This window comes from Elephas maximus, chromosome 10 (assembly GCF_024166365.1).
Source record: "Elephas maximus indicus isolate mEleMax1 chromosome 10, mEleMax1 primary haplotype, whole genome shotgun sequence".
Classification (NCBI taxonomy): domain Eukaryota; kingdom Metazoa; phylum Chordata; class Mammalia; order Proboscidea; family Elephantidae; genus Elephas; species Elephas maximus.
In genome coordinates, this window is record NC_064828.1 from 117,355,030 (window position 1) to 117,371,226 (window position 16,197).

At 46.8% G+C, this 16,197-nt stretch overlaps 1 protein-coding gene across 1 annotated transcript in view; it reads right to left on the reverse strand.

Moving 5' to 3' along the window:
• Positions 1 to 16,197, reverse strand: part of AK7 (adenylate kinase 7) — a 76,923-nt gene that overhangs the window by 58,433 nt on the left and 2,293 nt on the right. The window contains exons 2-3 of the mRNA XM_049899253.1: positions 11,298 to 11,486; positions 8,758 to 8,866 (exon numbers count right to left, since the gene is read on the reverse strand). Coding sequence (XP_049755210.1) covers positions 8,758 to 8,866; positions 11,298 to 11,486 — 298 coding nt within the window. The remainder of the gene's footprint in view (positions 1 to 8,757; positions 8,867 to 11,297; positions 11,487 to 16,197) is intronic.

Below are 16,197 nucleotides of genomic sequence, written 5' to 3' on the forward strand. Positions count from 1 at the left end.
GTAAGGAGCCCTGGTGGTGCAAATGGTTAAGTGCTCAGACGCTCCCCGGGAGGTTGGCAGTTCAAACCCACCCAGCCACTGCTCTGAGGAGAAACCCGGGAGGTTGGCAGTTCAAACCCACCCAGCCACTGCTCTGAGGAGAAACCCGGGAGGTTGGCAGTTCAAACCCACCCAGCCACTGCTCTGAGGAGAAACCCGAGAGGTTGGCAGTTCAAACCCACCCAGCCACTGCTCTGAGGAGAAAGGCTTGGTGATCTGCTTCTGTAACGAATGTCGTTGTTGTTGTCGTTGTGTGCCATCAAGTTGATTCCGACTCTCAGTGACCCCATATGACACAGTAAGGTTTTCTGGGCTGTATTCTTTACAGAAGCACCTCGGGGAGGGGGGTTCCAATTGCCAACCTTTAGGTTAGCAACTGAGTGCTTAGCCGTTGTGCCACCAGGGCTCCTTCCATAAAGATTAAAACCAAAACCAAAACCGAACCCAGTGCTGTCCAGTCGATTCCGACTCACAGTGGCCATAAAGATTACAGCCAAGAAAGCCGTATGGGGGCAGTTCTACTCTGTCACCGGGGGCACTATGAGTCGGAATCAACTGGGCAGCACGCAACAGCATCAACATTATTAAAGTAAATAATACAAAATATTATTAATACTTATATATTTAAAATAGATCATAATAATTAATACACATAATACGTAATAATATACCAAACCAAACCTGTTGCCATTGAGCCCATTCCGACTCACAGCAACCCTACAGGACAGAGTAGAACTCCCCCATAGGGTTTCCAAGGAACGGCTCGTGTATTCGAACTGCTGACCTTTTGGTTAGCAGCCAAGCTCTTAACCACTGTGCCACCAAAAACCTGTTGCTGTCGAGTCGATTCTGACTCATAGCAACGCTATAGGACAGGGTAGAACTGCTCACAGGGTTTCTAAGAGGCAGCTGGTGGATTCAAACTGCCAACCTTTTGGTTGGCAGTTGTAGCTCTTAACCACAGCACCACCAGGGACCCCACTGTGCCACCAGCGCTCCCACTTAATAATAATACAGTAAATAACAATAGTTGGCATGAAGTGGCATGAAGTGGCTGCAACACCTGTGCCTACTGGCTGCACTGGGAGTGGGCAGGAGGCTGTTCCACGGTTGGGGGGAATGCTGAAGAGACCCCAAATCAGAGGGTAAGGCCAGAGTGTTGGTCCTCTTAGGATGTCACATAAGGCAGCCCTCTTTAGCTTACATGGCTGTGGAAGGACGTCATTTCGCTCCGGGGACAGAGCCCTGGGCCATGAGGCTGCGGGCCCTGAGGCCAGGTGCGGAGAGTGTAAGCGTTGCTGCTGCTGCTCTTAGCTGGTGTCTAGTCAGCCCCTGGCCCCTGGGACGGAAGAGACGCCTGCGTGGAAGGTGAAAAGTCTACCACTGAGCACACTGCCCCATCTGTAAGGAGGGTGGCTTGGCTGCAAACCATCTCTCTGCGGGGCCCAAGGCGACTGTTCGGCTATGAATGGTTTGCCGCTTCCGGGGAGGCTCCCCAGCTTAAGCCTTGACGCCCCGTGGGCGTACTCAGCAGTGGTTCCACTCAAGTGTTCAGGATTGACTCCACGGCAACGGGTTTTTAGCGGTCACAACAGGTAATTTTCCAGAAAAATCTAAGCTCCATTAAACTGTCGGAGGATCTAAGTGGTAAGCTTGCCGTGGTGCATTTAGTCTTGTGAGGTGAGTCCCTAAACTAAACAGAAAACAATAAAGCAGTGATGCCTCAGTCCAATTGGCCTGTGGATTCCTGTCCTAAGAGGCTGCTGGATCGCTGAGTGAAGGCCCAGAGGGCATGTTCCCACGTTGTTGTTGTTACTGTTGTTGTGTGCCGTCAGGTCGGCTGAATGAAGGCCCAGAGGGCATGTTCCCACGTTGTTGTTGTTACTGTTGTTGTGTGCCGTCAGGTCGGCTGAATGAAGACCCAGAGGGCATGTTCCCACGTTGTTGTTGTTACTGTTGTTGTGTGCCGTCAGGTCGGCTGAATGAAGGCCCAGAGGGCATGTTCCCACGTTGTTGTTGTTACTGTTGTTGTGTGCCGTCAGGTCGGCTGAATGAAGACCCAGAGGGCATGTTCCCACGTTGTTGTTGTTACTGTTGTTGTGTGCCATCAGGTCGGCTGAATGAAGACCCAGAGGGCATGTTCCCACGTTGTTGTTGTTACTGTTGTTGTGTGCCGTCAGGTCGGCTGAATGAAGGCCCAGAGGGCATGTTCCCACGTTGTTGTTGTTGTTGTTGTGTGCCATCAGGTCGGCTGAATGAAGACCCAGAGGGCATGTTCCCACGTTGTTGTTGTTACTGTTGTTGTGTGCCGTCAGGTCGGCTGAATGAAGGCGCAGAGGGCATGTTCCCACGTTGTTGTTGTTACTGTTGTTGTGTGCCGTCAGGTCGGCTGAATGAAGACCCAGAGGGCATGTTCCCACGTTGTTGTTGTTACTGTTGTTGTGTGCCATCAGGTCGGCTGAATGAAGACCCAGAGGGCATGTTCCCACGTTGTTGTTGTTACTGTTGTTGTGTGCCGTCAGGTCGGCTGAATGAAGACCCAGAGGGCATGTTCCCACGTTGTTGTTGTTACTGTTGTTGTGTGCCGTCAGGTCGGCTGAATGAAGGCCCAGAGGGCATGTTCCCACGTTGTTGTTGTTACTGTTGTTGTGTGCCGTCAGGTCGGCTGAATGAAGACCCAGAGGGCATGTTCCCACGTTGTTGTTGTTGTGTGCCGTCAGGTCAGCTGAATGAAGGCCCAGAGGGCATGTTCCCACGTTGTTGTTGTTGTTGTTGTGTGCCGTCAGGTCGGCTGAATGAAGGCCCAGAGGGCATGTTCCCACGTTGTTGTTGTTGTTGTTGTGTGCCGTCAGGTCGGCTGAATGAAGACCGAGAGCGCATGTTCCCACGTTGTTGTTGTTGTTGTTGTGTGCCGTCAGGTCGGCTGACTCACAGCGACCCCACAGGACAGAGCAGAGCTGCCCCATAGGGCTTCCAAGGCTGTAATCTTTACGGAGGCGGACTGCTGCATCCTTCTCTCGAGGAGCAGCTGGTGGCTTCAAACTGCCCACCTTTCACTTAACAGCCGAGCGCTTAACCACTGCGCCACCAGGGTTTCCTACATTCACATAGTAATCCTAAATTCCAGTGTTCATTTTAGTTTCTATTTTTATCCTAATGGTGAAAATTGCCTCTCCCATTTAATTTTGTTCCTTTAACCCTTCTGCTAGGCTGAGCTTCAGGCTGGCCTGCTTTGTGAATACTTGGCACCCTTAGCGGTCCTCCGACTGGGTTCAGCTTTTGTATTTATGATATTTATAACGGACCTAAAAGGACCTGCGGTTCAAACGCTTTCGAACATGCACTTTATCCACATACACAAATACTTTCCTCATTTCTAAGAATTTATTCCTTCTTCTATGTAAATTTTACTTTCTGGCGTCTGAGAAGGCAAGGTAGGAAAATCTTTTAAAAAACTAATAAAACACTGTTCAAGTAATATACATTCAGTGTAAGAAAAACAAAACCTAAAAACGTGCATCGGCTACAATAATGGAGTCCTCCCCCTTCTCCCAGCCCCATAAACTCCATGTTCCCCTGGGGACTCCTGACCACAGGCCAATGGGTCTCTGGCTACACTCTCTGGCAGAAACGAACAGTCTAGATCTCAAAAATCACGTCATATAGTTAAAATGCGTCCCCCAAAGAGAGAAAGTAGGATTTTCTTAATTATTTGAAGCTTTTTATCAGAATGGAAGGAGCCCCGGGAGCGTAACGGTTAAGCACTTGGCTGCTAACCGAAAGCTTGGTGGTTTGACCCCACTAGAGGCTTTGAGGGTGAAGCATCTGTTGGTCTGCTCCCACAAAGATTAAGCAAAGAAAACCCTGTGCGGCAGCTCTGCTCTGTCACATGGAGTGGCCATGAGTCGGAATCAACTTGACGGCACCCAATAATATTTCATCAAGCTCACGAAAGGAAATGTCGTGTCAAAGTTTGAAAAAACAAATACTCCCTTGAGTGGCTGTCATGGATTGAATTGTGTCCCCCAAAAATCTGTGTATCCATTTGGCTAGGCCACAAATCCCAGTATTGTGTGATTGTCCACCATTCTGTCATCTGATATGATTTTCCTATGTGTTGTAAATCCTAATCTCTGCCTGTGGTTAGTGAGGTAAGATTAGATTATGTTAAGGAGGGTTAGGTTGGGATATAACACCCTTGCTCAGGTCACATCCCTGAGCCAATGTAGGAGGAGCTTCCCTGGGGTGTGGACTGTACCACCTTTCATCTTACAAGAGACAAAAGGAGAGGGAAGCGAGCAGAGTGGGGACCTCATACTACCGAGAAAGCAGCACGAGGAGCTGAATGCATCCTTTGGACCAGAGGTTCCTGCTCGGAGAAGCTCCTAGACCAGAAGATTGATGACAAGAACCTTCCTCCAGAATTGACAGAGAGAGAAAGCCTTCCCCTGGAGATGACGCCCTGAATTTGGACTTCTGGCCTACTAGACTGTGAGATAATAAATTTCTCTTTGTTAAAGCCATCCACTTGTGGTATTTCTGTCACAGCAGCACTAGATGACCGAGACAGGGGCAGCGAGGCGGTTGTACACATCCACTGAAGCTCATCTGTCATGCTCTGGTTACAGGCTAACGGCTACAACTCACGATCACGGGCAGAGGCAGCTTTAGGCCTTAGAAGCCAGAGCAGAGTCGAAGGCGCTTGCCTTTGGGGAGTTGGGATGAGGTGGGAAGGAGACGCAGGGAACTGTTGCTTTTATCACAAGTTCTACAAGCTTTTATATTTCCACAACAGGTTCAGGTTTTATTTTAGGAAGAAATATGGAAAATTTTAAGAAATTTGCAAGGATACATGATAGAGAAAACTCAATTTTCAGTCCGGTACAAAAAAACTCGGTAAACATCAGCTCTGATTAGCTTTTAGGTGGTTAGGTGAACGAGCAATTACACACCTGTAAATATTTGCAAACGAACAGAATGCAGAATGTAAGCTTTAAACAAGCTCTGTTCCAAAAGATGACACAGTGTTCATGTTTTGGTTTGTGTTTTACTGAAGGCAGTTCAGGCACAAAGTTACAGATGAGAAATCAAACACTCTAATCCCCTGAGGAATCCGACACACCCACAGACGGTATTTTTCTTTCATTATTTCCCTGAATTATTTCCTGAGATTCCATTCCATTTCTTTGAATTTAAGCAGAGACATACTTTGGTTGTAGACCTAACTCAGGGATGGGTAAACTACTGCCTGTTTTTGTACTTAGAGTTTTGTTGGAATGTAGCCCATTCATCTGCATTTTGCCTATGGCTGCTTATTAATACAAGTGCCAGGGAAGATTTACTCTCCGGCTCTTTACAGAAAAGTATTCTACCCTTGGTCTAATTCACCTAAAACAATATACGTTGTTGTTCCTAGTTGCTGTCCACTCTGCTCCGACTCGTGAGGACCTCATGTACAGCAGAAGGAAATGTCCAGTCCCGCACCGTCTTCATGGTGGTTGGTGTGTTGAGTCCATTGTTGTGGTGACTGTGTCAATCCATCTTACAGACGGTTTGCCTCATTTTTGTTGGCCCTCTACTTAACCAAACATGACGTCCTGTTCTAGAGATTGGTCTTTCCTGAGGATGTGTCCAAAGTAAGCTTGTCCAAGTCTCACCATTCTTGCTTCTAAGGAGCTTTCTGGCTGTATTTTTTCTAAGATTCATTTGTTCTTTTGGCAGTCCACGGTATATTCAATATTCTTCGCCAACACCACAGCTAGAACGCAGCAATTCTTCTTCTGTCTTCCTTTTTCATTATCCAACTTTTACATGCATATAAGGTAATTGAAAAGGCCACAGCTTGCATTAAAGTGTAGGGAATTCTGTGCCCTTTTTGGCTGTCCTTCTAGTCTAGAATGATGATTAATATAAGCTGATTTGCTTTCTCCTCTGCTCCAAGATTAATGAGATTAATCATAACAGCACCAAAGTGCTAAACACCACCCTGTTCTGTTAGACCGGAGGTCCTTGGAATTTATTATGTTTTTCAAAGCATTTTCAAGTACAATCATTCTCTCCACGGCTTCCTCCACAAGCCTTCCCTGACCTTTGCCATCAAGGAATCTTTGGTGAACTGAATCAAAACTTTTCAGGTAGAAATAGCCCCTCTCCTCTTAAAGTCACATCACTTTCATGTGTGCCTTTCTTGTGAACATGTCACCTTCTATCTCGCATTGATAGAAGATAGATATCTAGAGTGTGCCTGCAAGCACCTCGAGCGCAAAAACCTTTCCCTATTTGTCTTTGTGACCCCCCAGTACAGTCATGGGTTGCTTAATACCTACGATACGTTCTGTGAAATAGGATGTCATGTGATTTGGACATTGTGCGAACACCATGTGTTATGGATTGAATGGTGTTCCCCCAAAATGCAGGTCACCTTGGCTAGGCTACAATTCCCAGTATGTGTGGTTGTCCTCCAATTTGCGATCTGACGTGTTATAAATCCTACCCTCTATGATGATAATGAGGCAGGGTTAGAGGCAGTTACACTAATGAGGCAGGACTCAATCGACAGGATTAGGTTGTATCTTGAGTCAATCTCTTTTGAGATATAAAAGAGAGAATCAAGCAGAGAGGAGAGGGACCTCCTATCACCAACAATGAAGAGCAGGAAGCAGAGCATGTCCTTTGGACCTAGGGTCCCTGTGCTGAGGAACTCCTAGACCCAGAGGAAGACTGAGGACCAGGACCTTCCCCCAGAGCAGACAGAGAAAGGCGTTCCCAGGAGCTGGTGCCTAAATCCAGTCTTGTAGCCTCCTAGAAAGTGAGAGAATAAATTTCTGTTTGTTAAAGCCATCCACTAGTAGTATTTCTGTTACAGCAGCACTAGATGACTAAGACACCATGGTACTTAGCAACGCATACATACTTCCTCAGCCTCTGTCGTCGTCTCCAGTCCCCCTAACTCAGCGGCTCCTCCACAGTGCCTCTCCAGTCCCCCTAACTCAGCGGCTCCTCCACAGTGCCTCTCCAGTCCCCCTAACTCAGCGGCTCCTCCACAGTGCCTCTCCAGTCCCCCTAACTCAGCGGCTCCTCCACAGTGCCTCTCCAGTCCCCCTAACTCAGCGGCTCCTCCACAGTGCCTCTCCAGTCCCCCTAACTCAGCGGCTCCTCCACAGTGCCTCTCCAGTCCCCCTAACTCAGCGGCTCCTCCACAGTGCCTCTCCAGTCCCCCTAACTCAGCGGCTCCTCCACAGTGCCTCTCCAGTCCCCCTAATTCAGCGGCTCCTCCACAGTGCCTCTCCAGTCCCCCTAATTCAGCGGCTCCTCCACAGTGCCTCTCCAGTCCCCCTAATTCAGCAGCTCCTCCACAGTGCCTCTCCAGTCCCCCTAATTCAGCGGCTCCTCCACAGTGCCTCTCCAGTCCCCCTAATTCAGCGGCTCCTCCAGAGTGGCTCTCCAGTCCCCCTAATTCAGCGGCTCCTCCACAGTGCCTCTCCAGTCTCCCTAACTCAGCGGCTCCTCCAGAGTGCCTCTCCAATCCCTCTTCTCTGGCCCCAGATCCCCCAGTACATGCAGCCCCTGCCCCTTGGTCCCTTCCCCAGTGTGCCCACCTTCCTGAGCTCCGCATCCCGCCGAAGCCCGGCTGCACTAACCTGATTTGGAACAGCAGCCGCTCACTGTGCAACATGAGCCGGCCATGGAGGTTCCTTGGAGCAGCTGCTCAACCACCCAGCCCAACCACCCAGCCTGACTTGTTGAGGTTCACTTACCTCCAATGACTTGTCCCCACAACTGCATGGGACTCCCTGCCCCCTTCTCCTTCCTCTCTTCCTCCTTCCTCTGCCCCTTACCTCCTGGGTCCAGGCAAGTGCATATACTTAGCCATATACACTATATATTCTTAGCAAAGCTGTATGGGACCACAGACGTATGTGGTTAGACGTTGCCAGACGGACGCTAGGAAGCACGTGACTGGACATTCAACTGCCCCTCCTTCAGTAGTGCTCGTGGAACAGATGAATGTTCAATCTTGAAAGTTAATGCTTCATTTTTTAAAAATTTATTGTAGTAGATATATATGTAACAAAACATCTGCCATTCTGACAATCTTCACATGTCCAGTTCAGTGACATCATGTTCGCCATGTTCAACCACTACCACTATCCTTTTCCAGATTTTTCTATTACCCTTAACAGAAGCTCAGTGTCCTCTATGGTTTCATTTCTTTTAATGATTAAAAATATTCTGTTTTCTGGAAGTACCTACCCACAGCATGGATGTTTTAAGTAAGTTTCAGACCAGTTTTCCCATGGCCCTAATGTACCTAGCCAAAAGAATGAAGAAATCAGTTTTTGAAGAAATACAACCAGAATGCTCCTTAGAAGCAAAGATGGGGAGACTGTGACTAGCCTACTTTGGACACGTCAACAGGGCAGACCAATTGCTGGGAAAGGATATCTTATTTGACAGAGGGTCAATGAAATTGAGGGAAACCCTCGATGAGATGGATTGACACTGAATCCACAACAATGGACTCCAACATGCCAACAGTCATGAGGGCGACGCAGGACCAGCGTTGCGTTCTGTTGTACGTGAGGTCGCCATGGGTCACAGTCGACTCGATGGCAACTAACAGCAACAATTTACCTAGTGTTCATTAGATGACCCTTAAGCAAAGCAAGCTGCCCAGAAATATTGTCCCCGTAGATAAGACAGAGAAACCTCACTGACCAGACACTGCCCATACGGCCTCCTCCACTTGCTGGGGGTATTCAGTGATGTTGTAGAGAACGACGTCACACTCCATCAGGCGCATGAGAAGTTCCTCTCGAGATATGGCCTGAAAAAGGAAATCGACAGCGCTTCGTTGTGAGACGCTGACAAGGTAACCTGAATCTTTAGACTGAACGACAGTTTCCAGACTGGACGTGCTGCGTTGAAGAGTCCCGTGAGAAATGTTTGCAGGAGACGTTCTACTTCACACGAGATTCTGGCTCTCTGCTGGCTGCGGTTTGCGAATAACTGAGAGGTTTACAAAAATAGCCGGGAGCAGACGATTTAAAAATTGCATAATGATCTTAGCTCCTATTTCTGCACGCTGTTTAAACACCAGTTCGGAAGGGAAGAACCAAAAAACAGTAGAAGAAAATGTGTGAGGCATTTAACGCTAACTCAAATTCTCTGCAGGATTATTTGAGCAATCTCAGAGCAGGAACGGCTCAGAAGTGCTGCTGGGTGGTTAACCTGGATTGTCTCAGAACCCTCAAGATGGAGTTAATCTGGTCTTTTCCTATATGTAAGGGACCTATTGCAGCTGATAGTTGGGAACATTCTAAAAACACAGGAATTTTTAATGGTTAAAAATCAAAGGTTCTCACATTAGACAAAAGTAACACCGGTATCGGTGTGTTTTAACTGGTGTTTCTTTGCGGCATGAATCAGCTCATTTCCCAACAGTGCAACACTGTGGGTGGGTATTAAGATGACCACGAAAGGATGAAAGGACGCTTCATTTCCAAAGCCGAGTTTGCATTTTCCGTTATCCACACGGTCCCTAGGATCAGACATCCTGCCCCCCGCCCCCCACCAGCACCCCAGCCCCCTGACCAGTTACATTAAGCAGAATGTTTCAGATCAAACTTGTTCTCTTTGCACACAACCGGTTGGAGAACAAAGGGAAAGTCTACTGACTGATGGGCAGGCTGCCTTGACGTTAACACACCCTGGTTAAATTCAGCCCAGGACTGCTTGTTTCTCCAGCTCCCTTCTCCAAGTTCTTTTGCTCCAGGCATTCCATTTCTTTTCAGGACTGGATGTGCAAGAGGGAAGGCTCCCTGAAGGTGCTCATGGGAACAGTGATGTTTTTTCTTTGCCAACGGCATGGCAGTGTGAAAGGAGATGGCCCTCCGTGTACACCTGGGATGGCTCTAGGTACAGGAATGACACACAAAAGAAAGGAAGAAAGGGAACTGGAGGAACGGCAGATGCGTGGCTCAGTGCAGTCCACGAAGTGTCTAGAGTCCAAACCAGTAAAAGCGGGTGAGAGTGGCACCCAAAGACAAACACGCACACTTGTTAAATTCTAGTTGGGCATATTTAGGATGAAACAGGGGTATTTTCAAGGGAAGAGTCGTCCTGACCAGATGTGGAGAGACCATGCTGATGAATTCATTTGTTCGGCCAGCAACCATTTCTGGGCGCTGTTTTGGATCCTGGGGGGATACAGGCAAAATGAACGATATATAGTTACTAAGGAGCATCCTGTGTGTTTGTGTGTGTGTCGTGGGGGAGAGTTTTAACAAATAGTTAGTCTTGTGCAGACAAAGACATCCTGGCAAGCTCACGGTGCCCCTGGAGGCCCAGCCTGGGCCCCAACACCACCAGCAGACCCCAACCTCCCCAAGGAGGCTCATGTGCAGCACTCTGTACTGATGGAGGCTCCGGTGCTGAGTGAAGACCCAGGACAGAGAAAGGGGGTAGGTGGTGAAGAATGGTCCCATAGATGGTGGGAGGGGACTCGTGCATTCATTTCACAAACCTTAACTGAGGTCCTACCGGATGCTGCACTAGGTATAAAGACGCACAAACAAGAAAATAAACAAGACACAGGCTCTAGCTTCAAGCAGCTGACAGCTGTCATCAGTGACTCTACACAGACAGATAATAACAACAGAGGGTGAAAGGGTTATGATATAGGTGGGTAAAGCATGCAACAGGAGCACAAGAAAAGAGCCCAGAATCCAAACTGGGATGGGAGGAGAAGTAGGAATCACGGCTGGCTTCCTGGAGGAGGTGTCATCTGCGTTACCTCTTGAAAGGGGAATAGGGCCGGTTGAGTTATGAGAAGAGAACCGCTGTGTGCTGTACTGAGTGCAAAGCCATCTGGGAGGGTTCAGAGAGTAGCAGGCAGTCTAGTGGGAGGAGCTGGCTTTGGAGAAGGGGAACACCCCTTCTCAGAGCTAGTTAAATGTCTTGGGGTGAGTACTGTGTAGAATTTGTCAGGTGTAGGCGGCACTCCTTCTCAGACAGAGAGCATTACAGCCAGTAACCTGTTGCCATGGAGCCGACGCTGGCTCGTGGTGACCCCACCTGTAATAGCACAGAACTGTGCTCACGGGGGTTTCAGTGGCTGACTTTTCTAAAGTAGACTGCCAGGCCTTTCCTCTGCGCTGCCTCTGGGTGGATGTGAACCGCCAACATTTTGGTTAGTAGCCGACTGTTTGTGCCCAAGAACTCCTCCCTTTATTCCTAGCAAAGCCACCCTGACTTACAGAGTATGTCTCTACCGCAAACTCCAGCCGGCCGCTTTCAGGCTTGGCAAGCGTGCCCACAATCTGGAAAGTGCCTTCCTTGAGTTTGGCTGATGCGGCTTCTGGGGCAGCGGACTTATTTTCATCTTCCTCCTCCTCCTCTTCTGTAATTTCTTCCAGTGAAGCCCCGACTACACAATTAGACAGAAACTGCAAGAAAACAGAAAGTTCCCAAATACTAAGAACGAATCGGAATAGCGGCAGTTGTTATGGATTGACTTATGTCCCCCAGAAATACGTGTTGTAAATCCTAACCTCTGGTCCTGTGGTTATAATCCCATTTGGGAATGGGTTTTTTTTATGTTAATGAGGCAGTATTAGCGTAGGGTGTGTCTTAAGTCAATCTCTTTTGAGACAAAAAAGAGCAGATGAAGCAAGCAAACACAGACGGAGGGGAAGACACAGGCCACGTGATCGTCAAGGAACCAGGAACAGAAGCCGACAGAGACCAGGACCTTCCCCAGAGCCGGCACCCTGAATTCAGGCTTCTAGCCCCTGAGCTGTGAGAGAGTAAGTTTCTGTTTGTTAAAGACACCCACTTCCAGGACTTCTGTTACAGCAGCACCAGGTGACTGAGACAGTGGTCAATAAGTGACTGTTCTGGAAGCTGAGACGACATTCTGCAGAGCCTGCACTTTGCCCAGTGTGCACTACTCCTTCCTAGCAGCAGGCAGAGAAGGCGTACAGTCAAAATGTCTGTCTTGTTCAACAGAAATATAATGCATACCGATTAGGTCATTTAAAATGTTTCTAGTAGCCACATTAAAAAAAAAAAGTAAAAAAGAAACTGGTGATATTAATTTAAATATTTTAGTTAATACCATATATCCAAAATGTTACCAACATGTAATCAAAATTAAAATTCTCAATGAGATCTTTTACATCCTTTGTGCTCACGCTAAGTCTTCGATGTTCGTTGTGTGTTCTAATCGCAGTTTGGACAAGCCAACAGCCGCCATGAGGCCAGTGGCTACCATGTTGAATAATGAAATAAAAAGAGGCTGGGGAAGTTTCTTTCCTTGTTTGAAAAAGACTATCTTTGGGAGCGGCTTATTCAATCTTTGAGTTTCATGTATAAATAATTTTCATTTATATACTAAGTGTGATATATTAATTTATATATTAAATATATATAAATAATCATAATGTTACCACACTTTGGCAACAAAAACAAACATACCCAAACCAACCAAACAAAAAGTCCCACTTCATTTGTTTTAACAAAAAACAGTCCAAGTAATTCCAACTTTTTGGAGCCATGGAGGCTGGATGAGCCTCTGAAACTATTGCCTTGAGATAATCTTTAAACTTGAAACCAAAAATATTCCCTGAAGCCTTCTTAAAACCAAGCAACAGGGTAGCTTAACTAGTCAAGAATGTCTGCGTTAGGCACTGTGCTCTTTTATGACCTATCTATATGGGATCAGTTGACAACAGCAACTTGAAAGAATAGATGGAAAACTCGGGGGGCAGTGAGTTTATGTTAAAGGGGGAGGAACAACTTGGAAAAGGAAAGTTAGAATGGTTGCATAACTTGAAGGATGTAAGTAATGTCAGTGAATTGTACATGTAGAAATTGTTGACGTGGTATATATTCTGCTGTGTATATTCTCAACAACAACAAAAATAAAATAAATTTAAAAAAAAGCATATAAGCGGATTAAAGGTTTTACTATTGGAAGAAAAAAAAACAGTCCAAGTTAACATGCAAAGTTGTCAGGTTCAACCATATTGGGATGTATGTCTCCAAGTATGATATGCGAGCGCACACACACACACACATTCACCACTCACGCCTACATATTTATGTAGGTGTATGTGTATATGTTGAAAGCTGGATAATGAATTAGGAAGACCAAAGAATTGATGTCTTCAAATTATGGTGTTGGCGAAGTATTTTGAATATACTATGAACTGCCAGAAGAATGAACAAATGTGTCTTGGGAGAAGTACAGCCAGAATGCTCCTTAGAAGCAAGGATGGCGAGACTTTGTCTCACATACTTTGGACATGTTATCAGGAGGGACCAGTCCCTGGAGAAGGACATCATGCTTGGGGAAGTAGAGGGTCAGGGGAAAAAAGGAAGACCCTCAACGAGATAGACTGACACAGTGACTGCAACGATGGGCTCAAGCATAACAACGACTGTGAGGATGGCACAAGACCCAGCAGTGTTTCGTTCTGTTGTACATGGGGTCGCTATTGGCTGGAACCAACTTGAATGGCACCTAGCCACAACAAAGTATACATGTATTATATGTATTTTACATGTGTACAAAAAAAAATTTTTTTTTCATGTGTATATGATATGTATATATTCATTTATCTCTCAAACGTACTTATCCAATTTTATTACCCCATTTCACAGATGAGGAAATTGATGCCCAACAATAACAAGTGATTTGCCCAAAATACCATGGGCAGGGCAGGGTGAAACTAGACCTCGAATGTAGGTCTTCTAATACATACACCAACCCACACTAACTCCACAGAGAGATGGGAGAGAAGGGGCAGGGGCGACCTTGTCCAACTGGGCTGTAAGCTTGAAGACAAGGGACATGGCTTCCATTTCTTTTGTATGCTTCATACTCCCGCTCCCATGATACCTGCTACAGTTTAAGAGCAATTACCTGGAACTTGAGAAAGAGAGAAGGTTCTGATTAACCTAGGAAGAGCCTGGAAATTCTCTGCTATTGCAAAACTTCTGGAAAAAGATCTCTGCACATCAAAAGAAAAAGTCTTATTATAAAATAGTATGTTCTTGGGGGAAAAAAATCCAAGATCAAAAGAGTACAAAGTGAAAAGTAAAATTCCTCTTCCTCCCTCGCTGCTAATCTCAGTTCCGTCACTTCTTTTTTTTTAAATACTCCAACAGCTTCCATTGGACTTAGAATAGAAGCCAAACTCCTTGCCGAGGCCCGGCAGGACCTGGCCCCAGCTGCTGGCCCCTCCTTCACTCACTTATGCCGCCAATGTCTCTGGAGAGTTAACCGTGTGTGAGACACAGCTTGCAGCAGGGCCACAACCTGAATACCAAGGACCCCTTCCTCCATAATAAAAACATTACAAATTATATTTTACGACTGCAGTGCTATAAAGACTCACAAAGTTTTTTACTGTAAACATTTATTTTTTCTTCTTCACTTTTAAAGGAGCATTTTAGTGGCCCCCTAATGTTAATGGTAATGGCGGCTGTAAGCACTGGCCCTGCTGTGCTTGATGGGCAAGGGAACCTGGGATCACTGCACCCTCACTGCTCTGTCCCCTGAAAACGCCCAGCTCATTCCATCTCAGAACCCAGCCTTGGCAGTGCCCTCTGCCAACTGTTTGCTGAGACCTGATACACACCCCCGTCCTGTGCGACTGGAAGGAGTGTCACCTGTAAGAGCCACAGCTCTCTCCCACCTTGATCATCACAGCACTCTCCCTTTCAGAGGTCTTAGCACACACTGATGCCTCATCTTGTTTATTTAACAAATTAGTTATTGACTGCCTCCTCCCAGGAGAGGTAGGGTCCTTGAGGACAGCAACTTTTTTGCCTTATTCATTGTGTAGTTTTCTGTGCCTAAAACCAAACAAAACCCACTGCCTTTGAGTCAATTCCGATTCATAGTGACCCTATAGGACAGAGCAGAACTGCCCCATAGGATTTCCAAGGAGCGGCTGGTGGATTTGAACTCCTGACCTTTTGGTTAGCAGCCGAGCTCTTAACCACGGTACCACCAGGGCTCCTTACTGTGCCTAGTACACCTCCCCATCCCCCCAACACAAATCTGTTGGTGTCAAGCCACCTCGGACTCATGGCAACCACATGTGTTACAGAGTAGAACTGCCCCATTGGATTTTCTTGGCCGTGATCTTTATGGAAGCAGATTGCCAATCTGTTTTTGCCAGCCAGGGACCTTACCCAAAACCCATCGCCATCGAGTCGATTTCAACTCATTGCGACCTTTTAAGACTGCCCCAAAGGGTTTTCAAGGCTGTAAAGTAGGGAGCAAAAAAGAGGATTGACACAGTGGCTGCAACAATGGGCTCACACACAGCAACAATTGTGAGGATGGCGCAGGACCGGGCAGCGTTTCATTCTGTTGTACGTAGGGTCACTATGAGTCGGAACCAACTCGACGGCACCTAACAACAACTACCTTTACGCAAGCAGACTGCCACCTCTTTCTCCCGCAGAGCAGCTGGTGGGCTCAAATCACCAACCTTTCGATTAACGGTGGAGCGCTTAACCACTGTGCCACCAGGGCTCCGTAGGGACCTTACAGAGGCTGTTATTTAGTAAGTTCTCATGAATGAAGGAATCCCAGCCCCCAGAGGTAATATAAACAGTTCCTGTGTATCCTTTGAGATATTTTCTGTACATACATGAGTTGCTCTTGATCTATCTACCTATCTCTATTTTCTCTACATGTGTGTCTATATTTTTGAAAAATGCAAATAAGATCATACTATACCTGTCTTTTTTGGAAAAAATCTTCTGTTATATGTCTGTGTTGTTTTAGTTTTGTTTGTGTTCTCTCCTTTCCCCTCTTTTCTGGTAATTTTGAATTTGTATCATTTTAGCTCATCTAATGGACATATAAGGAGCCCTGGTGGCACACTGGTTAAATGCCCAGCCGCTAACCAAAAAGTTGGCGATTCAAACCTACCCGATGGCTCCACGGGAGAAAGATTCCAAAACTCAAAACTAAACTCCTTGCTGTTGAGTTGATTCTGACTCATAGTAACCCTACAGGACAGAGTAGAACTGCCCCATAGGGTTTCCAAGGCTGTAATATTTACAGAAGCAGAGTCCCACATCTTTCTCCTGCAGAGCAGCTGGAGGGTTCGAACTGCCAACCTTTCACTTAGCAAC